The 27,218-nt window shown below is 34.9% G+C and overlaps 6 protein-coding genes and 1 long non-coding RNA gene across 12 annotated transcripts; 4 read left to right on the top strand and 3 right to left on the bottom strand.

Annotated features, from left to right (window-relative positions):
- Window positions 1–90: 90 nt before the first annotated feature.
- Window positions 91–2,579, bottom strand: LOC119640562. Its single transcript, XR_005247674.1, has 3 exons — window positions 2,031–2,579; window positions 419–1,346; window positions 91–340 (listed from the first exon to the last, which is right to left on the bottom strand). It is a non-coding gene; the product is annotated as an uncharacterized LOC119640562 (long non-coding RNA).
- A 990-nt stretch (window positions 2,580–3,569) lies between these two features.
- LOC119640553 (tetratricopeptide repeat protein 7B) lies at window positions 3,570–7,673 on the top strand. Of its 4 annotated transcripts, none has more exons than XM_038038652.1 (9): window positions 3,570–3,994; window positions 4,059–4,338; window positions 4,397–4,508; window positions 4,571–5,459; window positions 5,521–6,069; window positions 6,734–6,861; window positions 6,949–7,062; window positions 7,118–7,314; window positions 7,397–7,673. In XM_038038652.1, the coding sequence occupies exons 1-9, from the start codon at window positions 3,883–3,885 to the stop codon at window positions 7,527–7,529; spliced, it is 2,514 nt and encodes an 837-aa protein (XP_037894580.1). In that variant the 5' UTR covers window positions 3,570–3,882; the 3' UTR covers window positions 7,530–7,673. The 4 variants fall into 4 exon arrangements, with proteins under 4 accessions (XP_037894580.1, XP_037894582.1, XP_037894581.1 ...); XM_038038654.1 differs by having other exon boundaries at window positions 4,571–5,465; window positions 6,782–6,861; XM_038038653.1 differs by having other exon boundaries at window positions 4,571–5,465; window positions 6,764–6,861.
- Window positions 7,674–11,892: 4,219 nt separating this feature from the next.
- LOC119640479 (nuclear fragile X mental retardation-interacting protein 1) lies at window positions 11,893–13,497 on the bottom strand. The gene has a single exon (XM_038038566.1). It carries the CDS (start codon window positions 13,418–13,420, stop codon window positions 11,930–11,932), a length of 1,491 nt encoding a protein of 496 aa, XP_037894494.1. The 5' UTR covers window positions 13,421–13,497; the 3' UTR covers window positions 11,893–11,929.
- Window positions 13,498–14,255: 758 nt separating this feature from the next.
- On the bottom strand, window positions 14,256–15,443 carry LOC119640481 (mediator of RNA polymerase II transcription subunit 11). Its single transcript, XM_038038568.1, has 3 exons — window positions 15,141–15,443; window positions 14,852–15,058; window positions 14,256–14,796 (listed from the first exon to the last, which is right to left on the bottom strand). The coding sequence occupies exons 2-3, from the start codon at window positions 14,922–14,924 to the stop codon at window positions 14,342–14,344; spliced, it is 528 nt and encodes a 175-aa protein (XP_037894496.1). The 5' UTR covers window positions 14,925–15,058; window positions 15,141–15,443; the 3' UTR covers window positions 14,256–14,341.
- A 346-nt stretch (window positions 15,444–15,789) lies between these two features.
- Window positions 15,790–17,422, top strand: LOC119640480 (la protein homolog). Its single transcript, XM_038038567.1, has 3 exons — window positions 15,790–16,554; window positions 16,621–16,959; window positions 17,019–17,422. Exons 1-3 carry the CDS (start codon window positions 15,883–15,885, stop codon window positions 17,202–17,204), a joined length of 1,197 nt encoding a protein of 398 aa, XP_037894495.1. The 5' UTR covers window positions 15,790–15,882; the 3' UTR covers window positions 17,205–17,422.
- Window positions 17,423–18,056: 634 nt separating this feature from the next.
- On the top strand, window positions 18,057–20,338 carry LOC119640448 (EGF domain-specific O-linked N-acetylglucosamine transferase). The gene is made up of 3 exons (XM_038038507.1): window positions 18,057–19,511; window positions 19,581–19,792; window positions 19,855–20,338. Exons 1-3 carry the CDS (start codon window positions 18,462–18,464, stop codon window positions 20,252–20,254), a joined length of 1,662 nt encoding a protein of 553 aa, XP_037894435.1. The 5' UTR covers window positions 18,057–18,461; the 3' UTR covers window positions 20,255–20,338.
- A 1,019-nt stretch (window positions 20,339–21,357) lies between these two features.
- LOC119640458 (uncharacterized protein At4g17910) lies at window positions 21,358–23,992 on the top strand. 3 transcript variants are annotated; one of them, XM_038038525.1, is made up of 3 exons: window positions 21,358–22,422; window positions 22,493–22,594; window positions 23,718–23,992. In XM_038038525.1, exons 1-3 carry the CDS (start codon window positions 21,489–21,491, stop codon window positions 23,747–23,749), a joined length of 1,068 nt encoding a protein of 355 aa, XP_037894453.1. In that variant the 5' UTR covers window positions 21,358–21,488; the 3' UTR covers window positions 23,750–23,992. The 3 variants fall into 3 exon arrangements, with proteins under 3 accessions (XP_037894453.1, XP_037894452.1, XP_037894451.1); XM_038038524.1 differs by lacking the exon at window positions 23,718–23,992 and adding an exon at window positions 22,668–22,800; XM_038038523.1 differs by lacking the exon at window positions 23,718–23,992 and having other exon boundaries at window positions 22,493–23,401.
- Window positions 23,993–27,218: the final 3,226 nt, after the last annotated feature.

Raw genomic sequence — 27,218 nt, 5'->3', positions numbered from 1 at the left:
TTTTAAATTTTACTAGTTACCATTTTGAATAAGGCTGTCAATCAGGGTTTTGTGGTGGTTTTGTGGTGCCCTACCCCACCTGTAGTTTAAGAAAAAAAACAAAATGAGTTTACCCCCATCTTACAGTGCTGGGTATAAGACACAATAGATGCGCTAAGCCTCTGTTGCTTATTCAATGGTTGGATATGAGTGAATACAAGTTTTTTCCTCGAATTTCTCTAGGCGGCCAAGGTTGATTACAAAGTTTATATTTGACAAAATAACTTGGGTTTTTTCGAAAATCCAGTGCGTGTTGAAGATATGGAGTACTTTTTACCAAAGAATTTGGCAATCTCTGTAACTAAAATTTTTATTATTAAACCTAATTGTCTTAAAATAGTTGAAGTAGTAATTTGTTTTAAATCAAACTCATAATTACCCCCAATTCTGTTGTAAATCCTGTAAATCTTGCCTAAGTCGTGCTCTCGTTATCGTTTTCCGGTTTTGGCTATTTTCCGCAGCTTTTTTCTGACTCGATGTTTAATTTGGGTGTTTTTGGGGACTTCAGTTTCTCTGTTTTGTTTTCTTAACGCTCCACTCGAAATTTTCTGCAAGGATTACTTGGTACGTACCGCTTGATTGCGCTTTGAGGGCCGGCTTTCTTATGTATGACTGCGTTCCTGCGCTCTTGCTAATCTCTGATTATTTGCCCTTCTTCTTCTTTCAATGATTCGTTTCTAGTTTCCGTTTCAAAGTTTAATAATTACCATTTCTTTTCTTGTACGTCCAAGCTCATTATTGTATTTGTTATCGTCCGTCCCTATATCTATAAACAAGATTTCCTCTTCACCAGTTATTTCCATTTCGTCATTATATCATAGATTTTGGCGATATGCATTAACAACGCACCGCGACCATTGAAAGGACGGGTGCGTCCTCCTTTCCTTTTTAGCACTTGTTGTTGTTGGTTTAGTGCTTTATTACTCTTACTTAGGTCGCTCACACGCCGCCTTCACTTGTACCGGAGCACTAATTTTCCCTCTAGGCATGCCCTATTTCTTTATTATTTTCAATGTTTGTGCTGGGATTTTCGAATCCTTCAACCCGGAAGCGTCTTCAAGTGATAAACAAACAATCGACGAAAGTAGATACGTTTCATTTCCCGTCACGGAATGCAACAAGTTTGTGATTTCCATAAGGTAGTTCTTGCTAGTGATTTCAATTCGAGACACACTTACTTTGCCGACACTGTCTCGAACAATAGGGGCAAAACCCTCCACTCTAACGACCATTCCAGGACTGGTAGTACTTTAGCTCTAAGTTTCCTCAAATCTATAATATTGCTTTTGAATGGGAAGTCAGTTTACCTAGAAAATAGTCACTATATTCCAATCACTTTTCACACCGGTACCAACTCCTCCCCAAGAATCAATTGGACCGAACCAATCTACAGACTTCGGATACTTTTTCTCTCAAACCATGGCAAAAATTTACAAAATATGCTCCAAGCAAAAATTTACAAAATATATTAACAACACCAACTTTAATAACTTCAAGGAAGTTCAAAAATAATAGAAGAAAACAGTAAGGAAACCAAAAAGGATTCATCGTGCTCGAAAAATTCGTCAACTTTGTACAGACAGCAATTCAAAACCTTTCTGGAAATTTTTAAATGGTCGTCATGATGAACAGAAGATATAAGTACCCAATACGGCTTGTTAATAACAAACTCTATGTAGATTGGCTTAAAAAACAATCAGCCACTGCCTATACTAAGATCCTTCCAGTTCAAACTTTCAGAACGTCCAGTTTCAAAGAAGGCCTATCTGCTAACTACTAATGAGCTTTTAAAAGCGAAAGTCTTTAGACCCTCTCGCCTCGAAAAGGTGGTCTCCAGACATAATGAAGTCTCTTGCAGCTACACAAGCTGCTACTAAAAATTTACTCACATTTTCAAAAAAGTTAACACCGCTCCCATTCGGAATGTGATCCATTCCAAAGGCAAAATTTGAATATTCTCAAGTTCATCACCAATTCCAACAGGAACTTACCTTACTCAAGTCTTCGATCTGCATAACCGCAACAATTAAATTACTACCGAGAGAATGACTTGCCACAGGCGGTTCCATAAATTCCAGCCTTTCGGTAGATAGATATCCCGATAATTACTCCTAGGGACATTAAAATTCGTTATCTTCTCTGACAGCAAATCGGCGTTAATGTTAATCAAAAACAAAGATCCGAATAACATGTGTGTTTTTGACATCTATGATATTTTAAATGATTCTCTGCTTGATGAATGCCACTTGAACTGAGTACCAAGACTATTGCGGTTACAGTTTAAATGAAAGGGCTGATATGCGCGTGAGGCTCAATTTTAAAATATAATCTTTTCCATCGATGATGCTCTACGTCTAATTCGCCCAAACATCATACAAGAATGGAAGGATGAGTACCATGAAATTGGTCGACAAAAAACTGACCGCCTTTTTATAAAATTCATCCTTCCCTGAATTTTGAGCAACTACCGAATGGCAACTTCACAACGTGAGAAATTAAAATACTTTTTTGCCTCATGACCAGTTATGCGTAAGACAACGTCTGCTTAAAACGATAAAGTCTGTTCCTCGTGAAATGCAGCACTGCAGAGTCAGCTGAACATTTAAATTTTGAATGCAGAAACTCCAACATCCTTAGAAATTTTTTCGTTTCCTTTGTAAGTACAACATATGAAATTATATGAAATTTTTCGTACGTTTAGCAACCATATACATCTCAAACAAATGATTGCCTTTATCAAAGCAGCTGGTTCTTCTTTTAATCTCTCTTTTTCCTACTCTCTTAATAAACAAGGTACAGCCTAAACTTATAATCCTAATTTTCTGGGAAATTTATCCTGAATTCGACAGTCCGGTACTGACTACTTGTACATCTTTGCCACTGAACAAAGGCAATCTCATCTACCGGACCCTCCGACGTCTCGCGGAAATGCATACCGCTGTTACTGTTAATCCTACAACCAATGGATCAAATCTAATAAAAATCAAACAATACAATATAACTAAAAATTCTTAAAACAGTAAAATTAAAAACTTTAATTACGTTAATGGACCGCATAACTATGCTTTTCGCATTCTACTCTCCACGTTCTTTTATTTGATGCTCATATTACTGGTATTATTAAGAAAAAGTAGTCGCGGTGTCTACCATATTCGTTTTAGAATTAACCCATTTATCTTCTTTTGAGGAGTGTATAAAATTGTTTTAAACATTCTGTCTTGCTTGCCTTATGATAAATAAGCGTAAAATCTCAAAGAAGTGAAAAAAATTTGATTTAATTACATGTAACTTTATGTGGGCATGGTCGATTGTTTCCAACGACAATGAATAGATGAATACTATAATTTATAACGTCAAGAATAAAAGAAAAAAATTTCAAAGCAAGACGATTAAACACAATCAACTTTATACGCACGGCGCATAACGCAAACGTTATGTTCGCGCTTTAACTAGGTGCGGCCTGATAAACGAGCAAGTTGATCAAAGATATCATCTGTGGCAGCCTTTGCACTAGTTATTAGTTTATTTCGCTACAATTTTATAACAAATTTTATTTTCATAATTATCTGATAGATTGGACCAGGAATATAAAAGTCTTTAAGAATTTTTAAATTTAAATAATTATGTTGAAATCACATCGTTAAGAGGGGAAGGAAATAATAAATTGATATGAGTTATTAGGAAACTTCACAAATGAAATAAGTATAAAAGAGTTGTAAATATATACAAATAAGTCATAAATTTTTCAATTGCTATAAAATCAATACATTCTTAAAAATTTTAAAACAAACAAGTTTTAATTCGCTGATTAATAAGAATTGATTCTAAATTTGTAAATAAGAAATGCGTAACTCTACAAAAGTAGAAGCACTTATTGAAAGTTGTAGAAGTGAAGGCAAGTGGCAAAAAGTGATTGATTTGTCAGAGGAATTGAAAACAGGATCTCCAAACAATGGTAAGCGTAAGCGCACAAGAGAAATCACTAAAGAGATAAAATTCTGTTAGTTAATAATATTTAGAATGTTTGGCTACCTTCCTGGTGGGTGAAGCGCGTTTAGAAGGCTTTCTAGAGGAAAGTCCACCTATTGAAAGTAATTTTGTTAAGGCACGTTCAGGTCTTCAAGAGGCCAAACGTTGTCTTTCATTAGTCACTAGAGAAAATGGGCAGAAGGCTGGCATAGCATTAGATGCATATTTATTATTAGCCAAATTATGTTATGCGTGCGGAGAATATGAGAAAAGCTTAGAAAATTTTGTAAAAGCCGAACTAAACACTTTAGCTGAAAAGGAATTAACTTTGTAAGTATGCAACTTATTAATTGTTCAGATCTTTAAAAGTAATAAAATCGGTATTTAGACGTAGTTTAAGAATTTTGGCAGAATCATACGCCATAAAAGGACTTTGTTTGGAGAATCAAACTGCAAAGCCTTCATCTAAGTTTAAGAAAGCTGAAAAGGAATCTGAAATGGTATATTTTCAGTGATCCAAAATATATTTGAAGATAAAGGCAATGCTCTTGTCTATTGCTAGATTACTTGTTTTGAACGTTCTACGGATTTGGGATTGCTATATTTACAAGAGCAAGATGTCGCCCATTACTCAGCCACGACCAACAACACGGGCGGCTCTACTTTAACCATTAACACCAATGTGCAACAATCCTTCAGCAATTTGACAATTAGCTCTAGTGCTCCGGCTACTCCTCTCGAATTAAACAGACGCATGGGTACAATATTAGAAACTGCCTTGCAACGAGCTCCTATTGTTCTTATAAAAGCAGGAAAACTGCAAGAAGCCATCAATCGCTATCGAACTATGTTAAATGCCATCGAGACAAAAACCACTCAATCATTACGATTGACTTTAGCCCGACAGTTGGCTGAGGTCCTTCTCAGAGGTGTTTCAGGAACTATTTACAGCCCCCCTACTCAGAAAAAACAAAGCAGTGGTCTGTGGAAGCCAAGAAAATACGCCGCGCATAATCAGTTTATACCGCGTAATCAACAAGAAGAAACTATTTTATTGCTATTGATAGCCGAAGCTTTAGCAGTCAAAGATACTGTACTCTCCCAAAGTCCTGAATTTCGGCTGGCTCGGACTCATGCAATGGGTAATGCGACCGCAGTTTACGATTTGCTTACGTTAGCTACGGTACGATGGGGACTTATACAGCTTCTAAACGAGTCTTTCGAAAAAGCCCTTAAATTTTCATTTGGAGAGCAACACGTGTGGAGACAATATGGAATATCTTTAATGGCGGCTGGTAAACATATGCATGCATTAAGAGTCTTACAAGAATCGATAAAATTAAATCACAATGATCCCTTACCATGCTTGTTGGCTTCCAAATTATGTTATGAGTCTTTGGGTTTGATTAAGGAAGGTCTTGAATACGCCCAGCTGGCTATGAAAAGAGAGAGTAAAAGTACATTAAACTTTTAATAACCGTGGACAAGTGTTTAAAAAAAATATCATTACAGATATTAGAAATACGCGCAGCCAATTGTATGTTGGCATTGGCTACCAACAACTTGCAATACAATCCATATTGAAAGCGGAACGGGAAAATTATAATAAACTGGCACTAGATGCCCTTGAAAAATCCGCGCAACTAGACAGCAATGATCATTTATGTGAATACTATCTTTCTTTGCAATATGCTCTGCTAAATAATATGTCGGAAGCTCTAGCACATATACGATTTGCTTTATCCCTGCGCACCGAACATGCGCCAAGTCTACATTTATTTGCTTTGCTTTTAACAGGTTCACGTCGTCCACGTGAAGCCCTGACAGTTGTAGAAGACGCTCTTGAGGAATTTCCGGATAATTTAAATTTATTGCACATTAAAGCTCATCTTCAATTACATTTACAAGACGCTGAAATTGCTTTAGTTACGGTGCAACGTATGTTGGCAATCTGGCGCGAATTATATGAGGGTCAGGTCGCCGTTGAAGATGAAAAACAATCGGATACAAAAAGTGTGATTCTACACGTACCGTCTTCGCAAATGTCAGATAAGGATTCAAGTAAGTTGAAATTGTTTTCTTCCTTATTTCGTTTTATTTTACAAAATGTTTTGGTTAAGACTTAATCTTATGTTTAATCAGTATATTTAAGATAATTGAACTTTTCAAAAAGCACGCAAGTGTACCTTTAGAGAGCAAGGTGCTCTCCACGTCTACATTGAATATTTAGTCATTTTCGGAAAATATCTGCGTTATTGAAATAAAAAAAAGGAAATTTAAATTAATATTATTATTTTTAATTTAATTTCAAATATATATTCTTTACATGTGAAAGGTATTTAATATCATTTTTCAATTTTCTCTCAATTTCCAAAACAATTTTGGATAATCATAATGAACTGTAAGTTTTCATTATAACCAAGCAAAATCAACTTTTTTTTAACTGTTTTCCTGCTAAAACCCACACATACTTTTCATCTGCTACACGAGTTTTTTTATTGTATTGCATTTAATAATGTCATGAAGTTGAAGTATCAAGACTTTCCAGATTTTCCTGTGTTAACTTTAAATTTGCAAGTTTACAGTTTTTCATGCCACTTTTTTGGAATTGTTATGGAATTCTTGCGTATTTTGTGTATCACCCTATGGTTTCTAATTCATTTTTGTACTTGGCTTAGATCATTTTTATATTTAAATTGAATTGCACAAAAATTTTAATTTGAAGATTCTGTTTATGCGGCTTCTCTGGCGGCAGTGTCACGTGTGGAACAAGCTCTCAGCGAAGCGGCAAGTTCTTTAAGTTCTTTTACCCCACGGCCTGGCCCACAAAGGCCCTGGATGATACAAATTAAGGTAAAATATTTCATTTGCAAACATACAACTGTTCTTTCCTAATCTACAAGTGCTTCTTATTCATGGCGTGAACATATTTCTTCATAGATTTGGTTGCTATTAGCTGACGTTTATTTAAATATAGAACAACCTGTGGAAGCTATGAATTGTATAAATGAAGCCTCACAAATATATCCCTTGTCGCATCAAATAATGTATATGGTACATACATATTAATTTTAATTTTGTGGACCATATTAAACTCTTTTGATTTTAGAGAGGCCAAGTATGCGCTTCAATGGAACAATGGCACGAAGCAAAGCAGTATTTTCTGAATGCGACAGCAGCCAATCCAAATCATACGGATGCCTTGCGAGCTTTAGGAGAAACTCATAATATGCTGGGCGAACCCCGCCTAGCTGAGAAATTATTAAAAGATGCGGCCAAACTTGATCCAAATTGTCCTAGAATATGGTGAACTACTCTTCTGTTTCTTTTTCTTTTTATCTGGAAAACCATCCACTTTACATTGTAATAAAATCAAAAATTTTGATAGGTTTTCATTGGGTAAAGTTTTGGAAACTTTGAGAGAATACACGGCTTCTGCGAATTGCATGGCTACAGCTCTACAATTGGAACCGACCTGTCCTACACTTCCATTTACTTCCATAGCTCTAACTTTTGATTAATTAAAAAAAAAATTTTTTTCTTGCCTGTTTTTGTTATCTTTCATATATTTAAACCATTCTTGATTAACTTGTTATATGTATGAGTATATAAACGATAGTTGTTAAATAAAATGTGAATAGTGTTAAATCTATAGCAATAACGTTCTTGAAACTTTAATTATTACTTTAAATATGATGGTGGTGCAATTTTTGTTATTTGGTATCTTAGAATAAACTTGACAAATGTATATATATATATATAAACATGCCTTTCAACATAATTCAATTTCCATTCATCAAAGACTGAAAATTAATATGAACGTTCTTGCGTTTCTTGCTAAGTTTTCGTTACTTTCGTCCTATATATAATTTCTGGAATTTTTGGAAAAGGCTAACGTGGATATCTTTTCATAAAAATTGTCTTAGCAACTTTTCATGTTTTATATGCTTTTACTTTGTTCATAAAACATGAAGAATATTGCAAAAGATGTAGATTCATCTCAAAAAGTTGTTACATATAATTTTGTGAATTATATTTTTATAAAGATCTTCACCTATGTTGTTTGTCATTCCTCAATTCTTTTTAACCATTATTTATTTATTTTATTCATAGGACAATACACAATGCGGTGGGATCTGCAATCATTTAATCATTCTTTTATATATATTTTATTTTTATATACATTTATTTAATGTTACGAAAATCCCAAAGCCAGTTAATTTCAGCCAAGTAATTTTCCATAATAATAAATTCCCTAAAGAAGGAAAAACCAAATGAGCATTCGCAAGCGCCTCATGCAGGCCGATGAAAACGATTAGCGGAAAAGCAGACAGGTAAAAGCTAAGTGCACGTTCGCAGCCGGGTCATGCATGTGCAGGCCGACGAAAACGATAGAGGAAAAGCAGGCTGGGATTAGAAATAAAACCATAAATTTAGGTATAGTAACATGCTTGTAAAAATGTATATAAATAGAATATTTGTGGAAGGGAGGGTTAGTCGGGCAAGAACATAGAAGCAGAGAGTACGGCCAAAATAAATTGTGAATAATCCTTCATTTAAGGAACGTAACTGTAAATAAATGATCCTACTGTTAAGGAATGTAATTGTAAATCAAAAAACTTTGAAGTGTATTTCTCTTGAACAAAATATCCACGATCCAGTGATACGGACTGTATGTTGTAAAAAGCGAATTTCATAACATTAATATAAAATGAATAGAATTTTTCTAATCTTTTACTTGAACTTTATACTTCTTTAATTGGATATTTTCTCAAGGTAATTGAATAATTAATATTTTTTCATATAAAAGTAATACTAGGTAAAGATTTAAAAAAATTATTGCAATTAAAAAAAATATCTTGGAGAAAATATGGAAAACAGATTTCCGTCCTTCTAAATGTGGTATATGCATAAAAAAAATAAATAGACCAGTAATTACCTACACTTCATTTCAAATCATTACGTTGAATTAATTCCCCTAAGAAAACAGAGAAGAGTACACCTAGCTTCCCGGTATATAAAAAAAAATCATCAATTTCCATTTCTGAATACTAAACATTACACATTACCCGTTTTTGCTGTAAGCACCTTTGGTTTGAGAAAGATGTTCAAACATGAAAAAAGGGGTATTTGAAAAATTATTCCAAGTTATCCAAATTTTCCATATTCATTTATTTAGTATGTAAAATCAACCAATATTAATAAAAATAAATTTTCCTAAAATAACTTATAACTTATTCAGAAAGGGAAGAATCATAAAAATGCTTGATCCAATGCCATCTCTAGACTAGTAATTAGCAGTTTAAACTAAAAAGACATGGACTGGGATGATTTGCTGTATACCTTCGTAAAATAAATTGTTTTTTTAATAAAGCATTTTCTGAGCAATTTTAAATTAGCTTTCGTACATTTCAGTTCCTCTTCTTATCAGAAGATATGTAACATTAAACGACGGAAGTAAAATGAGCCGTATAAACCAATCGAATCTATCTTTTCCGCTTGTTTAAATAATTAAATAAAGTTATTTAATTAATTAATTTTTGCTTAGTTGAGCTATATGCTAAATACGTTCTATGCTACTAATACCTTCATAGTCTTTTTCTTCTCTTTTCTAATACACAAAATGTACTCTGTTGTTGAAATAGAACTCCATTTACTAAAATTCCGAAGATTGGTAGTACACATATAAAATAGTATATAATAATTATATAAAACAAATATATAAACAAACAATAATTGCTTATTTTTCTAAATTTACTTCATCCCCTTCAAAGTAATCCCCTTTTGAAAGAATACAATTATGCCAACGTCTTTTCCATTCTTCGAAACAGTTGCTAAACTCGATTTTGGCAATGGACTTCAAAAGTTCCTTAGATTCGACTTGGATATCTTCAGTTGAATCGAAACGACGTCCCCTGAATCGTTTTTTGACTTTGACGGATAACCAAAAGTCGAATGGCGCTAAATCGGGCGAATAGGTTGCTTGTGGAACAATACGAGTTGCACTTTTAATGAGAAAATCTCGAATAATAAATGAGGTCTGAGGGAATAAGTTATCGTGATGCAAAAACCAAGAGTTGCTTTTCCATAATTCTGGCCGCTTCTGATGAATAGCTTCGCGCAAAGAACGCATAAGGCTTAAATAATATTCTTCGCTAACAGTCTGGCCCGGCTGAAGAAATTCATAATACACTATGCCATAATAATCAAAGAAAACTGTCAACATCACCTTAAGTCTCGACTTGCCTGGACGCGGTTTATTCGCTCTTAATTTATCTTTGGCACAGTATTCATTTGGCTGATTGGCTGCCTCCATATCGCATGCGTATATCCATATCTCATCTCCCGTAATAATACGCTTTATGACCTCCTGGTAATCAGAAATCATTATTTCGGATACATTAACACGATGCTGTTTTTCAAATATATTGAGTTTTTTTGGAACTAAACGGGACGAGACACTTTTGAGACCCAAATGGTCTTTCAAAATCGATTGTATCGACCCAATCGATATTTTCGTGATATCAACAAGATCTCTAATTGTCAACCGACTATTACTAATTACTAGGGCTTTGATTTTGTTGATATTTTCATCAGTTATTGAGGTAGATGGCCTTCCCGGCCGTGATTCGTCTTCAACTGCTTCTCTACCCTCTTTAAAATTTTTGTACCATTTATATACTTTTGATTGTGCCATTGTTTCATCGCCGTAACAATTTCTTAGCATTTTTAATACATCCGCACAAGCGATTCCATTCTTTAAGCAGAATTTGATGCAAATTCTTTGCTCAATGAATTTATTCATTTGAAAAACTTGTCAGCAACTATTTTTTTTTTGTGTTTGGTTTGTTTAGATTAATTAATTAGCCTTGTTGACTAACACCCACATCCAGTAGCGTGATAAATTGCTATTATGTGTTAACCCGTTGAGTTTTACAAGTTGTAGCGGCAGCACACATAAACTTTGGAAAGAATTGATGATACTGTTCTTCTTAATTTCACTTGATTTTTTTTAGGAACGCGATATAATAATAATTTAATATTTTTTCTTGGGAAACAGCTAATCATGGTATTGCACGAGCAAATGGTTGTTTATAAATTGAAAATAAACCGAGACGCAACCAAATGGCTGTGTTTATAAATTGAAAATAAACCGAGACGCAACCAAATGGTTGTTTATAAATTGAAAATGAACCAAGACGCAACCAAATGGTTGTTTATGTTCTGATTTTTGAGCTTCGGATAGCTCGAATTTAATTTATAATTTTTTTTTTTTTTTACATAAATAATTCTGTTAAATTGGTTAAACTGCAAATAAACTCTACACCGTTGTAAAAAAATCGTTCATACACTTCATTCATACACCATTAAATGAGAATAAGTGGTGGGAAAGAACATAATACTTGCTGTTAAATGGGAATAAGTGGGAGAAAAAAACAGGGAGAGATAGTGAGTGTACTTAGTCGGTAAAGGCATAGCACTTATCAATTCAGCACACAGCCACTAGGCTCCAACCACCATTTCCCTTCTTTTTGTCCCCTACCTCTATCCTCTTTTCTTCCGAACAGATAGGAGGTATCCCCTAAGCGACTCGTCATTCTTATTAAAAAAAAACTTTCTGGTGTTCGATGAGTAGTGATTAAAACTAACAGAACAATCCAGTTATTGCACCCAGGTGTCTATAGGGCAAACTTATGATATGCTTCAGCTAAAGTTCAACAAATGATTCGGCATGGAATCTCATGTACGTTCTAGATTAGAACAACGAGTCAAAACATAGGACAACGCCTTTTGGGAGCTTAATGACGAGTGGAACTTTAAATCGAGGCAGCAACATAAATTAACAAACATCTCTAAATGATAATTTTTTTTTTTTTTTTTTTTTATTAGGTTTATAAAGTATAGTAGTGACTTTAACAAGTTATTTCGAGATTTGACCTATTCCAAAAAAATTGTGTTCGCACACGAAACGTACGCATTGCAACAGTAGGTTGCGTTCATGTCGAATGTCTGGCTCCAAAAGTTTTTCCAACATAGTATTTTGTTTTCTCAAACGTACCTTGTTAAGATTGAAAGCAGGCTTTTTCTTTCTTTGTTCTCTCCGAAAGGAGGGAGCCTGTTGGGGAACTTTATCTTCCACTTTCAAAGGCATGTTTGAATAATCGGCAGAATGTTGAATTGGGCATTCCTCAGGGGCTCCGTCAGATGATTCGCCATCTCTTTGTGGGAAATCTCCTTCCGATTTCACTTTAGCATTTTGGGTAGTGGGCTGGTTAAATTTTGGAGAGAGATCTTCTTGCACAACCCTGTCTTCGTTTTCTGCCGTACATTCCCCCGCATTAATCGCAATCACATTTTGCTTGCTATCAGTTTCAAAATTAGTCGTTAAATTTTGTGAAGCGTTCCCTTTCTCCTTAACATGGAAACTAGCATTTTTTCCTTGCCCTTCACTTGAATTAACACATTCATTATTATTACTAACTGACGTTGCTACATTTTCTATACACATAGAGTTAGAACAATTGGGCTGGACCGACGCTTCATTGTCACAATTTTCGCTTTCAGAATCGGAGCCATACATGCCCAATAGATTGTACAAAACATTCGCATTAGTTCTTTTTTGACTAAAATGCTTATAGTCCTCCATTTTGGCCGTACCTTCGAATGCGCATACTATGCGCAAGTCTTCCTTTCCATGTTCAATTTGTTCCTGAGTTTGCTTTGGAGGTTGATGTAATTTTGTTTTGACATTGCTGCTTTTTGGTTTTGTATCTTTTTGTTGCTTTCTTCGCTTTTTGAAATTGCTCCTTCGTGGTAAGTCTTCATTTGCCGAGTTCTCTTTACTAATCCAGGGTTTGGTCCGTTTACGACTTTCCGCCCTTCCAAAGCGACTTTTATTAATCTCTAAACGTTCTCCTCTTTTTTGTTTTTGTTCGAGAGCCTTTTGCTTTAGGAGAACATTAGCAACAGTAGGATAACGTCGTCGTCTTTCTTCCCTCCAAGTAGCAATCTCTTCCGGCGTGCTTAGCTTTTTGAATTTGTCAAATAAACCTGATGAATGAAGAACGAGAACGTGTTTATCCATGATCGTAGAATGACCCCAAAATTTACAACTATCTACGGGACATTTCTCGTGCTGCAATCGATGAACTTTCAAATCCTCAGGTGATTGGAAGTCAAGTTCACATGATTCACAATGTTGTTTCTCAGTTTTTCGAATCTCATTTATTTGTGTGTTAGATGATTGATCCGAATATTCATCGGGATATGTTGAGCCATGTTTGCGACTTTTTAACAACGAAATTGCGGATGATGGTAAAAAATTGTTTTTTGTTTTTATGTTAGTTTCTTTTTCCTTCCAGCTAAAGTTTGGTGAAGGTAAAAGACGTTTTGCAGGTTTCTCAGACTCCATCAAGATTATATTTTTTATATCACTTCAGTAGCAAACAATCTTGAAAATATTAACAATTTTCTTCTTCTTCTTCAAAATTCAGCGAGTCAGCAGGACACATGATTTGCCGCGTTATAAAAAAAAAGCACAGGGTGTACACAATGTTCTTTAGCCACGATTAATTTAGATTGTCAGCTAAAAGTAAATTCTCTTATTTATTGAATGGCGCTAATAAATGTTTCCACTTTCGTAAGTTTTGATATTATTTTTGAGGTTTATTAAAACAAGGCTAATGCAATAGTAAACTGGCATTAGTGGATTTTATTATCAGTACTAAGCATGAGTCAAAAAACCACAAATGACTATATCGTCGCAGCGCTATACTTGCATGTCCACCTAATCATCAAAGCCAAAGACAAGAAATTATTTGTATCTATGTATTCGTCGCTATAATAAAATTCACTAATGAGAGGTTACTAGAGATTATTGCGAATGCTGAGCACTCAAGAAGAGGAAGATTATTCCCAACGGACGGCATGCCATTTCTTGTTACCTCCACGTCTGCTTCAGAAAACTAAAATTGTTCTTAACATTTTCGTTTGCAGTTGAAGTCGTTAGCTGGGTAAAAAAACAAAGGAAATAAATGAGTTTAAGAATGTGGCCATATTTCGTCCAGCCCAATCAATTTCTCAATGAAATTTCCCCATTCAGGAACAAAAAACAAAAAAACAAATTTTCATAGTTCTAACAAGCTCTGCTTAATAAATCAAAGTACTCGACTGGAAACTTTTTGAAACCATGTAATTTCCTGTTGAAAGAGGTACGTTCATTGTGTGCGAAAAGAACTTGTTGGGAATAGGTTAAAACTAGAAACACCTTATTAAACTCACTATAATACTTTATCACTTTTATACAAAAAAAACTTTTTTAACAATTCCAAGTTCACGATGTTTGTTGGTTTATGTTGATATCCTGATTTATAGCTCCGCTTGTTGTTAAGCTCCCACCGGCGTTGTCCTGCAGATGAGATTGTTGTTGTTGCTGTTGCTGCTGCTGTTGTTGAGCAATCTGCTGTTGAGCTGCTGCGGCTGCCGCATGCTGTTGTTGTCTCTGCTGTTGCTGTTGCCTCGCAGCATGTGTATATTTTGCCTTTGTTTCTTCTAATTCTCTTACTCTAGAACGTACGTGAGATATTCTATGCCAAGCCATTTGTAAAACTTTAGCTGAAGCGTATCCAGAACCTTCATGAGGTTGTCCTGTAGACACCTGGGTTAAATAACTGATTTGTTCTGTTAGTTTTGATTCCAAACTTGAAAGGGACTTCAAGAATTGCTGAGTTTGTGTCTCGGCATTTTTCTGGGATGATTTCTCTTTACTTAACTCTTGGAGGGTTTGACCTGCAAATGAGAGAAAGGTAGAAAAGCTTATTTATATTTTATATTAAATAATTACCAGCACTTTGTAGACATTGAATTATTTCCTTTTCGATATCATCCAGAACCTGAATTTTTCCTAAAGGATTCATTATAAGGTTTTTAAACCGCTAAGAAAATATTATTTTTGTGACCTCTATTTATATTGCCAGGGTTTCCAATATTTTTAGAGTATGGCTCATTGTAAAAGGAAATTGATGAATAGAGAAAAAGCATATGTTCATCTCTGCTATACAAATAGTAAATGGAAGTAATAATAACAAAAATCTTGAATAATAACCGACGTCTAATAACAGAATAGCACGTACTTGGAGTTTCAAAACATATGCCCATTGGTGCTTAAACGACAGTGGGGTAGAAAAACCGAAAACGGTTGAAGACATCATCGTCTTGCCCAGAAAATTAAACAGAATTGGTACGGTGTTACACCATTTATTCATTTAACAGAATTGATACGGTGCTTTTTCACTATTTATTGAAAGCAACTCTGTTCTCTCTTTATTCACAACACATGACACTTTTTTCAGATCTTTTGTATTCATTTTACACACATGAGTATCATATCATTAAGTTTCTGAATACAGTTATTTTCTTTTCTTGTTGCAAGCTATGTCTTTGCAGTTTCGGTCGCTCCTACACTGCCAGTATTAATAATAATAATGACTACATTAATATCAAAAAGTCAACGGTTTACATAAAAAGTTTATGTTTGTCTGGCTTCTGGTACATGCACTCTACAAGTTGCTCATCTTTCAAGAGTAGATCAGTTATTTTCGAATAATTCAACAAGGGCAATGTTCCAATTGCGAGGTTGAAATAAAAATTAGCACGAGCCAAAATTTTAAATCATATATCAATCAAGTATGACTTGGCAACACTAGAAATAGCGAACTCTTAATAACACGGCCAACTTATTGCAAACGATATTGTACAATTTATATCGTAGTGTTTAGCACGTGTTTTTCATTCGGCAAATTTACAAATTTACGAATCGAATTTAATAATATAATTTATTACTGCCCTGTAATTAACTTTTATATTTGTAAAAATATGGCCGAGGAAGTAGAAAAGTCTGCGGAGGAAATAACTAAAAATGGCGAGAAAGCGGATGAAGAAGAAAACACCACTAATGGTACATCAAAACCCGCGGCGGTGCTTGTCGTTGCAGAGGAAGAAAACGAAGATCCAAAAGAAGTGACTGACAATCTAGTAGAAATTGGGAAACTGGATAAAAATATAATACGTCAAGTTGAATATTACTTTGGTGACAACAATTTATCTCGTGACAAATTTCTCATTGATCAAATTTCTAAAGATGAGGAAGGCTGGGTTCCGTTGAGTGTCCTACTGACTTTTAAACGTTTGACCGCTTTATCAAAGGATCCTGTTGTAATCGCAAATGCTATGATGAAGTCGGATGAAGGATTAGTCGAAGTGAGTGAAGACAAAACTCAACTTCGTCGTCATCCCGAACGACCGATACCAGAACGCAATGAGGAACGTCGCAAAGAATTAATGACACGTACCGCATACGTTAAGGGTTTTCCAGTGGATTCGGATATGAACACTTTAATAGATTATTTTAATGCTTATGAAAAGGTTGCACACATATACATGCGTAAATATGTGGACAAACCAACCAAACAGTATAAGTTCAAGGGGAGCGTTTTCGTTACTTTTGAGACGAAAGAACAAGCAGAAAATTTTATAGAAAAGGCTGAGGTGAGTATGATTGTTGCAATTAACACTAATATAATAAGAATTTAATATTCTTCTTCTGCACTTAAGGCTACATACAATAACAATAAGTTAATCTGCAAGTGGCAGGAAAAATATTTGGCCGATAAGCGGGAAGAGCACAAAGCTAAAAATAAAAAAAAGGAGAAAAAGGCTATGGAGAAGGAAGAGAAGGGGGGCGAAAAAATCGTATTGCCAAAGGGAGCCATAGTGTATTTTGAAGGTGCCTCCGAGGATGTTACCCGTGAAGATATACGCGAAGCTGTAGAAAAGCTAGGAGACTGGGAAATAGCTTACATTGAATTTAGTAAGGGCGAAAAAAGTGGCAATATTCGTTTCAGTGGAGAGGGTATAGCAGAAAAATTTTTGGAAAAACTTGAAGACAAAAAGGTTAGAAAGTAATGCCAGTAAAACCAGAAAGATATGAAATTAGCTTTTTGTTATTGCAGATAAAAATAAAGGACGCGGAACTTGAGCTACGCGCCTTAAGTGAGGACGAAGAGAAGATTTATTTGGCCAAAGCGGTGGAAGCTATGAAAAATCGACGTCAACTGAATCAGAAAAACCGTAAACGCCGATCCGGTGGGCATCACGATCGGAATGATGAGAAGAAACAAAAGAAAACTAACGAATAGGGTTTAAATTCTCATCTTTTCATCTGACATTTCCCTAATTTTAAAACATTTTTAATTTAGATGTATGCGTAATCATTACATACATAAACATTAACTTAGTTTTGATCGATGTATATACGAGGCTCTCAAGTGCAACGTGTTATTTTTAAAGTTGTGTACGAGTCACTATTTTTTTGTGTTACTTGTGTTAATAAATGAAGTGCGAATTTTTGGATAAATTTTTAATATTTATTCCTTGAAGGTAGTAATACATACCTCAAAAAGTAAACAAAATTAACATGAAGTATCATTTATCATCTCATCTTCATCTTTTGATGAAGTAATATTCCTAAACTAGCGAGCTATACAATATATACGATCTTTAATTATTTTCTTTTTTATTTTACCTCAAGGCATTTATAAGAAGACATTGTCGGTGGTGATGATAGGATTAGTTTATGTTTGAAGGTAAATTTATTCAATTTTAACATTCAGAAACGCTTTAGGAAGGAAGTGAATATTATGTTAAAATGTGAATATTTACAGAAGAGAAATGGAAAGTTAATTTTTTTTTTGCTTTGTCGTTGCTGAAAGTATTCGAAAGAGAAATAAATTATACTTTTTTATTTTTAATTTAAAAAAACTTGTATTTTTCTACTGTTTGCAACAATTATTACCATGAAACGCTTATGCGGAGTTTCTATAGGAAGGTCATATGCTTACAAACAAACACCTGTTAATTATGGTAAACAAAAATTTGGTTCGCTCTCTTTCTCTCCGTGTTTAAATTTCATTGTTTTATTTTTTCATATATTAGCGTAAAGAGAGAAAATGAGAGAATTAATATGCAGCTAATTGAATGGCTAAACAAAACCACCAAACGTTGTTCATGTTGTTCATGATGAAAAGCCAGAGTTTAAATGGTTTAAAGAAATATTCGTAGAACTTCGAGAAAACTACATATTGTACACATTGTTACGGTGGTCTAGCGTACCATGCCATGCCATTATGATAAAATTTAATAAAACGTGCATTCAATTTTTTTACGTTGCTTGAAATAAAGAAAAAGCCGGGTAATTCAAATCAGCTTAAATAAATATTTGTGGGCAGAAAAATATAAAAAAAGTTCAACAAAATATGAAACTGTGAAGTCATCAATTGTTTTAAATTGTTAAAGTTAACTTGAATATAAAAATTAGCAATCAAGGTCATTGTGAAAGGAATAATCTGAATGTGTTTATACTGTTGACGTTTTCTTTCATTTTTTTTTTTTTGAAAATGTTAAAGCCATGTGTAAGACTAATATTAATAAGTCAGTTGTTGCTGCTTTCAACCCAATACAATCGTAAGCTAGACAATTACACTTTAACAATTTTACCCGATTTGCCGCCTGAGCATTTAAAGCGATTCCTGAATACGTTTCCAAAAATCAGAACTGAGTGCGAGCAAATCCAAGAGTGTCAGAATATATTAAAGACATTTAATAATATCAGTCAAGTGCAGGGAAATGAGATATCATCTGCTGCTAAAGAAGGCCAAGAGAGCGGCGTATGTTGGGGACATGAAATTAACTGCACAAGAGAACTGCGCTTCCAAACTCCTTCTTGCTCTGGCGATCATACGGGTTGGGTGCAAAGTAAAGAGGCCCAAATCAATACGTTTTATTATCAAGCCGATTTTGGTTACATACAACAGCAGATTAATGAATTATTATTAATGTGCGAACCAAAATTTTTGACCGATTCCTCTTTGGAATGCAATAAATATTTAAAATTCTGTCGTGGTCGCAATTTGTTGTTCGATTTCCGTAATTTAGCTGGGCGAGCAGAACGTATACGCTATCATATGGATGTGTTAAATGAGGGTGGAATTAAAGGATATTGCAGATTCAATAGAAGCCTTTTGACTGAAGAATTAAGTCACATGGGTGCCTTGCAATCGTGGTCGCCAGAATTACGCAATTTTGTGGAGGCCGACGAGTCCATAATTGAAAATGAAACAATTTGTGATATGGTTATCACCACGCCCACATTTTTAATGAAAATCGACGCCTCATACAATATGTATCACCATTTTTGTGATTTTTTTAATCTATTTGCCACATTGTTTGTGAATCAAACACATCCTTCGGCCTTCGATCTCAACACGCAAGTGATCATTTGGGAAACTTATCCCTACGATTCACCATTCGCTGTTACATTTAAAGCATTCTCAAAGAATCCTGTTTGGACCTTGAATCAAGTAAAAGGGCAACGTATTTGCTTCCGTAATGTTGTGTTACCACTATTACCGCGTATGATATTTGGTTTATATTACAATACGCCCTTGGTAAGCTTGTGACATAGAGAACGTTTTCTCATATATTCATAAATGTGCGTTCATGTTATTTAACTTTAGATCCATGGCTGTGAAAAGAGTGGTTTATTTCGCGCTTTCTCAGAATTTATTTTGCATCGTTTGCGCATACCTTTCCATCCACCCCGCCGGAAAATAAGAATCACATTTCTAGCAAGGCGCACCAAATATCGCCGTGTTTTAAATGAGGATGAATTAATAGCGCAACTTGCGTCTGATGAAGAGTACATAGTGAAAAGAATATCTTTCGAAAGGTAAAATTTTTTTAAATCGCAAGAGCAGATTAAATTTCTAATTTTTGATTTGATTTTTGTAGAGGTTTAAATTTCTTGGAACAATTGACAATAACGCGTAACACAGACATTCTAATTGGTGTACATGGAGCTGGCTTAACGCACCTCCTCTTTTTACCTGACTGGGCTGGTGTTTTTGAGCTGTACAATTGTGACGATCCGAACTGTTATCGTGATTTAGCTCGTTTACGTGGTGTTCATTATATTACTTGGGAAAAACGGCACTTGGTTTATCCTCAAGACGAAGGCCACCATCCGGAAGGCGGAGCACATGCTAAATTCACAAATTATTCATTCGATGGCAAAGAATTTGCCCGTTTAGTGTCTAAACTCGCTAACTATGTACGTAATCATAAAAAGTATAACGAATATATTAAGAATGCATCACCACCACGAGAGCCTAAAGATAAAGAAGAATTGTGATTGAATATTGAAGAAATCGACAGTACTTAATAATTTTTAATTAGCTAACGAAAATGTAAAATCTTGTGATTTTTTATGAACATTAAAACAACGAATTTTTTATAAAAACAAAATTGATGTACGTGTTCACACTGAAAATCTAAAAACTGCAATAAGAAAATCGCTTGTTTTTCTTGGCAGAGCCTTTATGTCGTCGTATGTCTCAACATAAATTGTATAGAAATTTATATACATATATATGTTTAATTAATTTTTTATTTCAATGGTTTTGCTTAGTTTTATTCAATTTCGTTTGATTTCGCAGTGCATTAACTTTTATTGTATATAATTAAAAATCTACTTGATAAGTAGAGCTATATTTCTTTCCATCATTTTGCGAATGAGAAGACATTAGCAATTATTTTTTTTGCTTACAAATGTTTTTTAAATTATTAGGTGCTTGCGACTTTTGCAGATAAAAATTATAAAGAATTGGTAAGTACCAGTGTACGTAACAGTCGACGTCGAGGGTTTTAACCTTCCTCTACACAAAATAACCATTTTTCATTTAATATCGATTTATTCAGTGTATGCCGACGCTAATCGTGGAGCGCTCGAAATTCTCCTTTCAAATTCATTGCTTTTGTTGTTTATTTAAAGAAACGCACTGCCAAAGTCCACAACCCACTTTCAGAGGCTTCCGGTGATGTTATCATACCCCATTTTGGGTTCAAATATTTATAAATGCCGACACGAATTGATTGAAAATGCCATTTTTTGGCCACTTGTTGCCAGAGTTGTACATAATGCACTGTTGCAGCTCGAACGTGGAGTTCTGCTACATCCAGCATACTCACTAGACATGACGCCTCCTGATTAGCACTTGTTCAGATCGTTGTTTGGTTGGCAATATTCCACAATAAATGCCTTTTCAATTCAAAAAGTGATCAAAACTATTGCAAGCATTTAATATCAAAATGGTTGTAAAATTTTTTTTGCAGTGCATATGATGTTTTATGTGATACGGCACATGGCAACTCTTTAAGGTCTTTTTTTTTATTTTTGTATAAACATATGGTCTTTGTTTATATTTTCCAAAGCAATATACTCGAACAGATAAAAATAAAATCTTATCGGAATATTAACCTCTAGCACTTACGCATGGTTTTACACTAATTTTTATAATAATAGAAACCACAATAACGGCAATTAATCAAATTTACAGAAAAACGGCTGAAAGCTAATCAATATCATTATGGATGTTGATAAAGTTAATAATAGTATTGGTTTGTTTTATGGACGTAAAACAGTTTCGAGCAGTTCCACGGAAGGTGATAGCAATGCGTTTAATACATACTGCAATGCTTACGAATCAGAACAACATTGTCTTTCGATATTGGCACAACTATTGGCCTGTAGGCAAGTGGCGTCAGGAGGAGGCCGATGTTATAAAGTGGATACAGAAATGCTCCTTGATCATACATCGAAGCAGGCTGTTCTGATTAAATTATGCCATATATTTTGCACGGTTGTTGTAACTCTAATAGCTGCCGCCATGTCTCGTATTATAACGCAAAAGATGTCATCAATGCTGAGATGTAGACATTGGTTAAAGTTTTTCATAGAATTCATTTTGATAACTTTGCCGTCGGTGATTAGCGTTAATATAGCGAATGCTTATGTAGAATATTTTGGCTGCTTAGCGGTTGTTTTATTTTGTGCATTAATATGGTGGAAGAAATGTGATCAATATGTAATGGGCAGAGAGTTTGAATTTGGGCGTAGGCCGCAAGTATTTACTCTGTTACGCGCCACTATCAGTTATTTAACAGTGCTTTGTATACTAGCGATAGATTTTGAGAATTTTCCGAAATTTTTTCGAAAAACACATCGTTATGGGGCCAGTCTTATGGATACCGGTATTGGATTATTTGTATTCTCAATGGGTATAGTATCTCAAAGGCTCCAAAAATCCTCGCAATTGAACAGACTCCTGCTCCCGGTGGGTTGCATACTTACATTGGGCCTACTCAGAACTACGGTACTAGCATTTATTGACTACCGGCAGGATGAACGTGAATACGGTGTTCATTGGAACGCTTTCTTTACTTTAGGTTTTACAAAACTTATTGGCACTTTTTTATCTGCAGTAGCTAAATCTGACGGCCAGTTATTGGCTCTTGGACTGTGTGAGTAGTGAAACTGAAATCTACATATATGCAAATTTTAGATTTTTCATAAGCCTTCTATTTTTTTCAGTTGTACTTGGCATACATGAAGTCGCCTTACAAAGTGGTTTGCAATTATTTGTCATGGATTCGAATATATCACGTGATACATTTGCGACAGCCAATCGTGAAGGTTTGTGCTCGTTACCTGGATTTGTTGCTCTTTATATTGTTTCTGTTCATTTTGGTAAACATTTTCAAATCAGAGAGACCCTTACATTTTCGGACCTTAAGAAAATACTCAAATCGTTAATAATTGGAATTTGTGTCACCAGCTTTTTGGTCGTTCTAAGTGTAACGTCGGTTGGTATAGCGAGGGTTACTTGCAATGTTGGTTACGTCGTTTGGATACTGAATATAGCCGCTGGTATGAGTTTTTTATATATTGTGGTATTTGACCTAGCTTTGGATACACTATGGCCGAGTTCACCCAAGATGGCAGAACACAGTGATCGCGACAGTTGTTGTATTTTAAGTAATCATATGCATACAAGAGTTCCTTTAATAATGCAAGCAGTAAACTATAACGGTTTAACTTTCTTCTTGATTGCAAATCTCTTGACTGGTGCTGTAAACATATATTTAAAGCCAGAAGAAAGAAATGACGCGGAAAGCATATTTATTTTAATGGTTTATATGTTCTTAACTACTACCGCAATGTTTATTTTATATAAATTTAAAATAAGAATCGCTTAGGGAAAGCGAAAGAGCAAATGAGGTTTAAGAGAACAGGAAAATCTAAAAGTGCTACTTAAAGAGCATTGTTGTTGGTCTGTTGTTATATTACTTTGTTTTATGCGTGTTACTTGAATGAAACTATCTTTTTTATACAAGAAAAAGTTGTTACATATATTTTTATGAATTATATTTGTATAAAGATGTTCACCTTATGTTGTTTGTCATTCCTCAATTCTTCTTAACAATTATTTATTTACTTTATACATAGTACAGTATACAATTCGCAAGCCCGTTAAGGGCTTATGTATAGAAGGGTATTTTAGTAGACAATAGTGTGCACAATGAGAATGTATGAATGAGTGTCAGTCAAATTCATAAAATAAAATTCAAGTATAAATTGTTAAGCTTACCGCTTCTAATAATAGATTTATAAATAGAAATCAACGAATTTTCTGATAGATAAGAAATTCTCAACGCTTGATTCACAATCAAAAAAAATGCAAAACAACATTATTTGTAACGGTAAAGATTGATCAATAACAAATGTTAAAAACGAATACCACTTTTCGTGTCTTCAGATTTAGTCGCGCAGCACTTGCCCCCAAAGTAAGGCGTCGCCGTACCCAACAGAATTTCAGCCATTTTGGAACCAGAGTTTTTGGGTGAGTCGACGTGAACGCTGAGTAACCGTTGATAAAAACATAAATTTAATGTTAAAGCAGAGAGCTAGAGCAGAGAGCTATGAACATATCCAAAGAACTTGTCGCATATTGAATGAAGAGTTTGCTTTATTCACTCGTTGGAGCTGCCAATGGTAATGGTTTTGGGGCTGACTATTTCCTGTAGATGAAACTTAAGCACACCAACAGCCTCCAGAAACAAAGGCAATCAAAACGATCGATTGCGAAAGGAGAATTTGCTCTAAAATCTGCTCCTTCTTTGGCTGGGAAAAGGGTGGCGATTGCTTTCCGAGACAGCCAAAGAGTTATTTTAATCGATTATCTCGAAAACTAAAGGCCATTTAAGGAGCATTCCATGCGGCATTATTTGAAAATTTGAAAGCTGAAGTTTGCGAGAAAGCTCCCAAATTTAGAAAAAAAATCCTTATTTTACATGGGCGCCAATCGCTAATGCGATCTGTGCGGGCCATTTTTATAAGTTGCTAGTGGTTTCATTGTCTTTTTGATAACAATTGTTTCGGCAAATTTTTCGTACGCAAATAGAAACGTTAGCCATGAAAGCAAGATTGAGAGGCGTAAGCATATGCGTGGGTATAGGTAGCGTCGGTAACGTAACAATCGAATGACTACGCCTGTAGCAGGTCATGGGCTTTTGATATAAAAACAAAATGATAAGATGGTTGACATCACAAGTATGTGTACAATAGCCAAGAACGGCTGTTAGTATATTAAGGATGCATGTCTACTTGTAAGTTGAGTAATGCCACTGCCTGCAGTAAGAAGAATTTCGAAGTCGAAAAGAATGGGATTAGCACAATGTTAAGACCAAGCTGGCATTGTCTAAAACATCGAATATCACCATTAGGCCATAAATGTATAATATTAGTCGGCCCAGACCTCAGCGGTTGTCATTGCAAAAATGTACGAATTGCAATTAGAACTGTGTGACTGCCCCTTTGGCTAATCAAAGCTAAACAAAAACAACTTTTTTCTTATTCCTTAAACTATAAGTTCGCTTTGTTGCTAATTCCTATGCAAAAAAAGGTAATATTGTATTCTATTAAATCGAGTCCCAGAATGAATTAAATCGAGTCCCAGCGTTACTGGAAGAATCGTACAGGTTTATATGGAGAAAAATAAATTTAAAAAAAAAATCTTTTTTTTTTTTAAGGCAGAAACTTTTTTTAAAACGCTTTTAATCTGTGTCTTCCTTGTGTTTACTTGGACGATAAGACCAATTTATCCAATAGAAACTTTTGTTAAAAGTTGATCCTTCGCGACGATCAACAATAGCTTAGTGGTGATGTATGGAAGAATTAATCATAAAGGTCTCTTTTTATTATTGTACTCATTGTGAATTTAAAAAACGAAAACAGAAAACTTCAATAAACATGCCAGCCTCAACTATAAACTAAATTGTTTCAAAGTCCTACCTTAGATGAAAATATTACTTTGACAATTTTTCACTGCAGTGATCAGACACCAAGAGCTTTGGTGCTCTTAAAGCCGTAATGCTCGTAAATGCTCTTAAGAACAGCTTTCCATCAGGGATGGTATGTTTTCCGACTACATAATGTGAGATATGTAGGTGCACTTTGCCAGACAGACAGTTATTTAATGGTTGGAATATTATTGAAAAATTTTTGATTACATCTTACAGATGACAAAAACATAAATCAAAACCAAATCTTTTCCACTTTTTAGTATTACATATTAGAGAACTTTGCTAACGGGAATGTTTTGAATCTAATCTTAGTGGCAAGCAGGCTACCTTACCTGTATGTTCTTATCATCCCTTTTCCTCTTTTCATCAGGTTTTCTACAACTAATTGGATAAAGCAATTCGTTAGTTTTTCATCGTTGGTAAACATAGTTTCCATCGATTAAATTTACATGCCCATTACTGAGATAAATCAATTTTTCAACAATGTTCAGGCATTTGAGATTTGAGAAAGAGCGATTTTGAATATTAACTCAAGTCTGTTTCCCTGCATGCCGTCTCTTTTCTTCATTTTTAGCATAATTATTATAATTCATGCAAGTGTGGTTAGTAGTGGTTTGTAGAATATATTAGTTTGGGGAAAAAGAAATCCATTATTTTTTCGGTAGATGGCTGCACTGATAGATTTCTCGTAAAGTATCGATCAAACAATTTCCGATACTGTACATTTACATACTGTACATTTCGCAATAAAAAAAATTCTTTTGCTGCTTTTTGTTTGGTGCATTCAGTTGTGAGTTACAGCGTGTTAAATATGAAAGTGAACAAAGAGAAAATTCGGTACATTTTACAGTTTTTCTTTGACAAAGGCGAAAATGCAAGCCAGGCGGCTAAAATTGTGAATGGTGTTTATGGTTCCGATACTGTAACAGCCAATTATGTGCAATTTTGGTTTCGTAGATTCCGTTCAGAAATTTTTGATGTTAAAGATGCACCTCGCACAGGTAGGCCGGTCGTAGAAAATGTCGATAAAATCGGAGAAATGAACGAAGTTGACCCGCATGTTAGCAGTCGTAACATCGCCCAGGAGCTAAAAGTCGACCATAAAACACTTTTAAACCATTTACACAAAGCTGGATTCAAAAAGAAGCTCGATGTTTGGGTGCCACACCAATTAACAGAAAAAAACATGATGGATCGAATTTCCATCTGCGAAGCCTTGGCCAAACGGAATGAGATAGGCCCATTTCTTAAACGGATGGTGACTGGAGATGAGAAATGGATCACATACGATAACCCTGTGCGAAAACGATCGTGGTCAAAGAGCGGTGAAGCACCTCAAACGGCCAGGAAGGTTTTGCTATGCATTTGGTGGGACTGGAAGGGGATTATTTATTATGAGTTGCTTCCATATGGCCAAACGCTAAATTTTGATGTCTACTATCAACAACTGGACCGTTTGAAGATAGCGGTTGGCCAGAAACGGCCAGAATTGGCCAACAGGAGAGATGTCGTGTGCCACCAGGACAACGCTAGGCCACACGTCTACAGTGACTCGCCAGAAACTTCGGGAGTTTGGTTGGGAAGTTTTAATGCATCCGCCATACAGTCCGGACTTGGCACCAAGCGATTATCATCTTTTTCTTGCATTGCAAAATTTCTTTAATGATAAAAAATTGGAATCTAGGGAGGATTGTGAAAATCGACTACTAGAGTTTTTTACAAATAGGGACCAGGACTTCTATGAGAGAGGCATTTTAAAGTTACCTTTAAAATAGCAACAAATCGTACAACAAAACGGTGCATATTTGAGCCAAATCGGACAATCCGAAGCATGTAAAATAAAGTCCTGAAGTTCATATAAAAATAATGGATTTCTTTTTCCCCAAACTAACATTAGTGTGGTTAGTAGCGGTTTGTAGAGGGTATTTTGATCATAATTCATGCAAGTGTGGTTA

The sequence above is a fragment of the Glossina fuscipes genome, unplaced genomic scaffold (genome assembly GCF_014805625.2).
Source record: "Glossina fuscipes isolate IAEA_lab_2018 unplaced genomic scaffold, Yale_Gfus_2 121, whole genome shotgun sequence".
NCBI lineage: Eukaryota > Metazoa > Arthropoda > Insecta > Diptera > Glossinidae > Glossina > Glossina fuscipes.
This window is presented reverse-complemented; position numbering and strand designations above follow the sequence as displayed.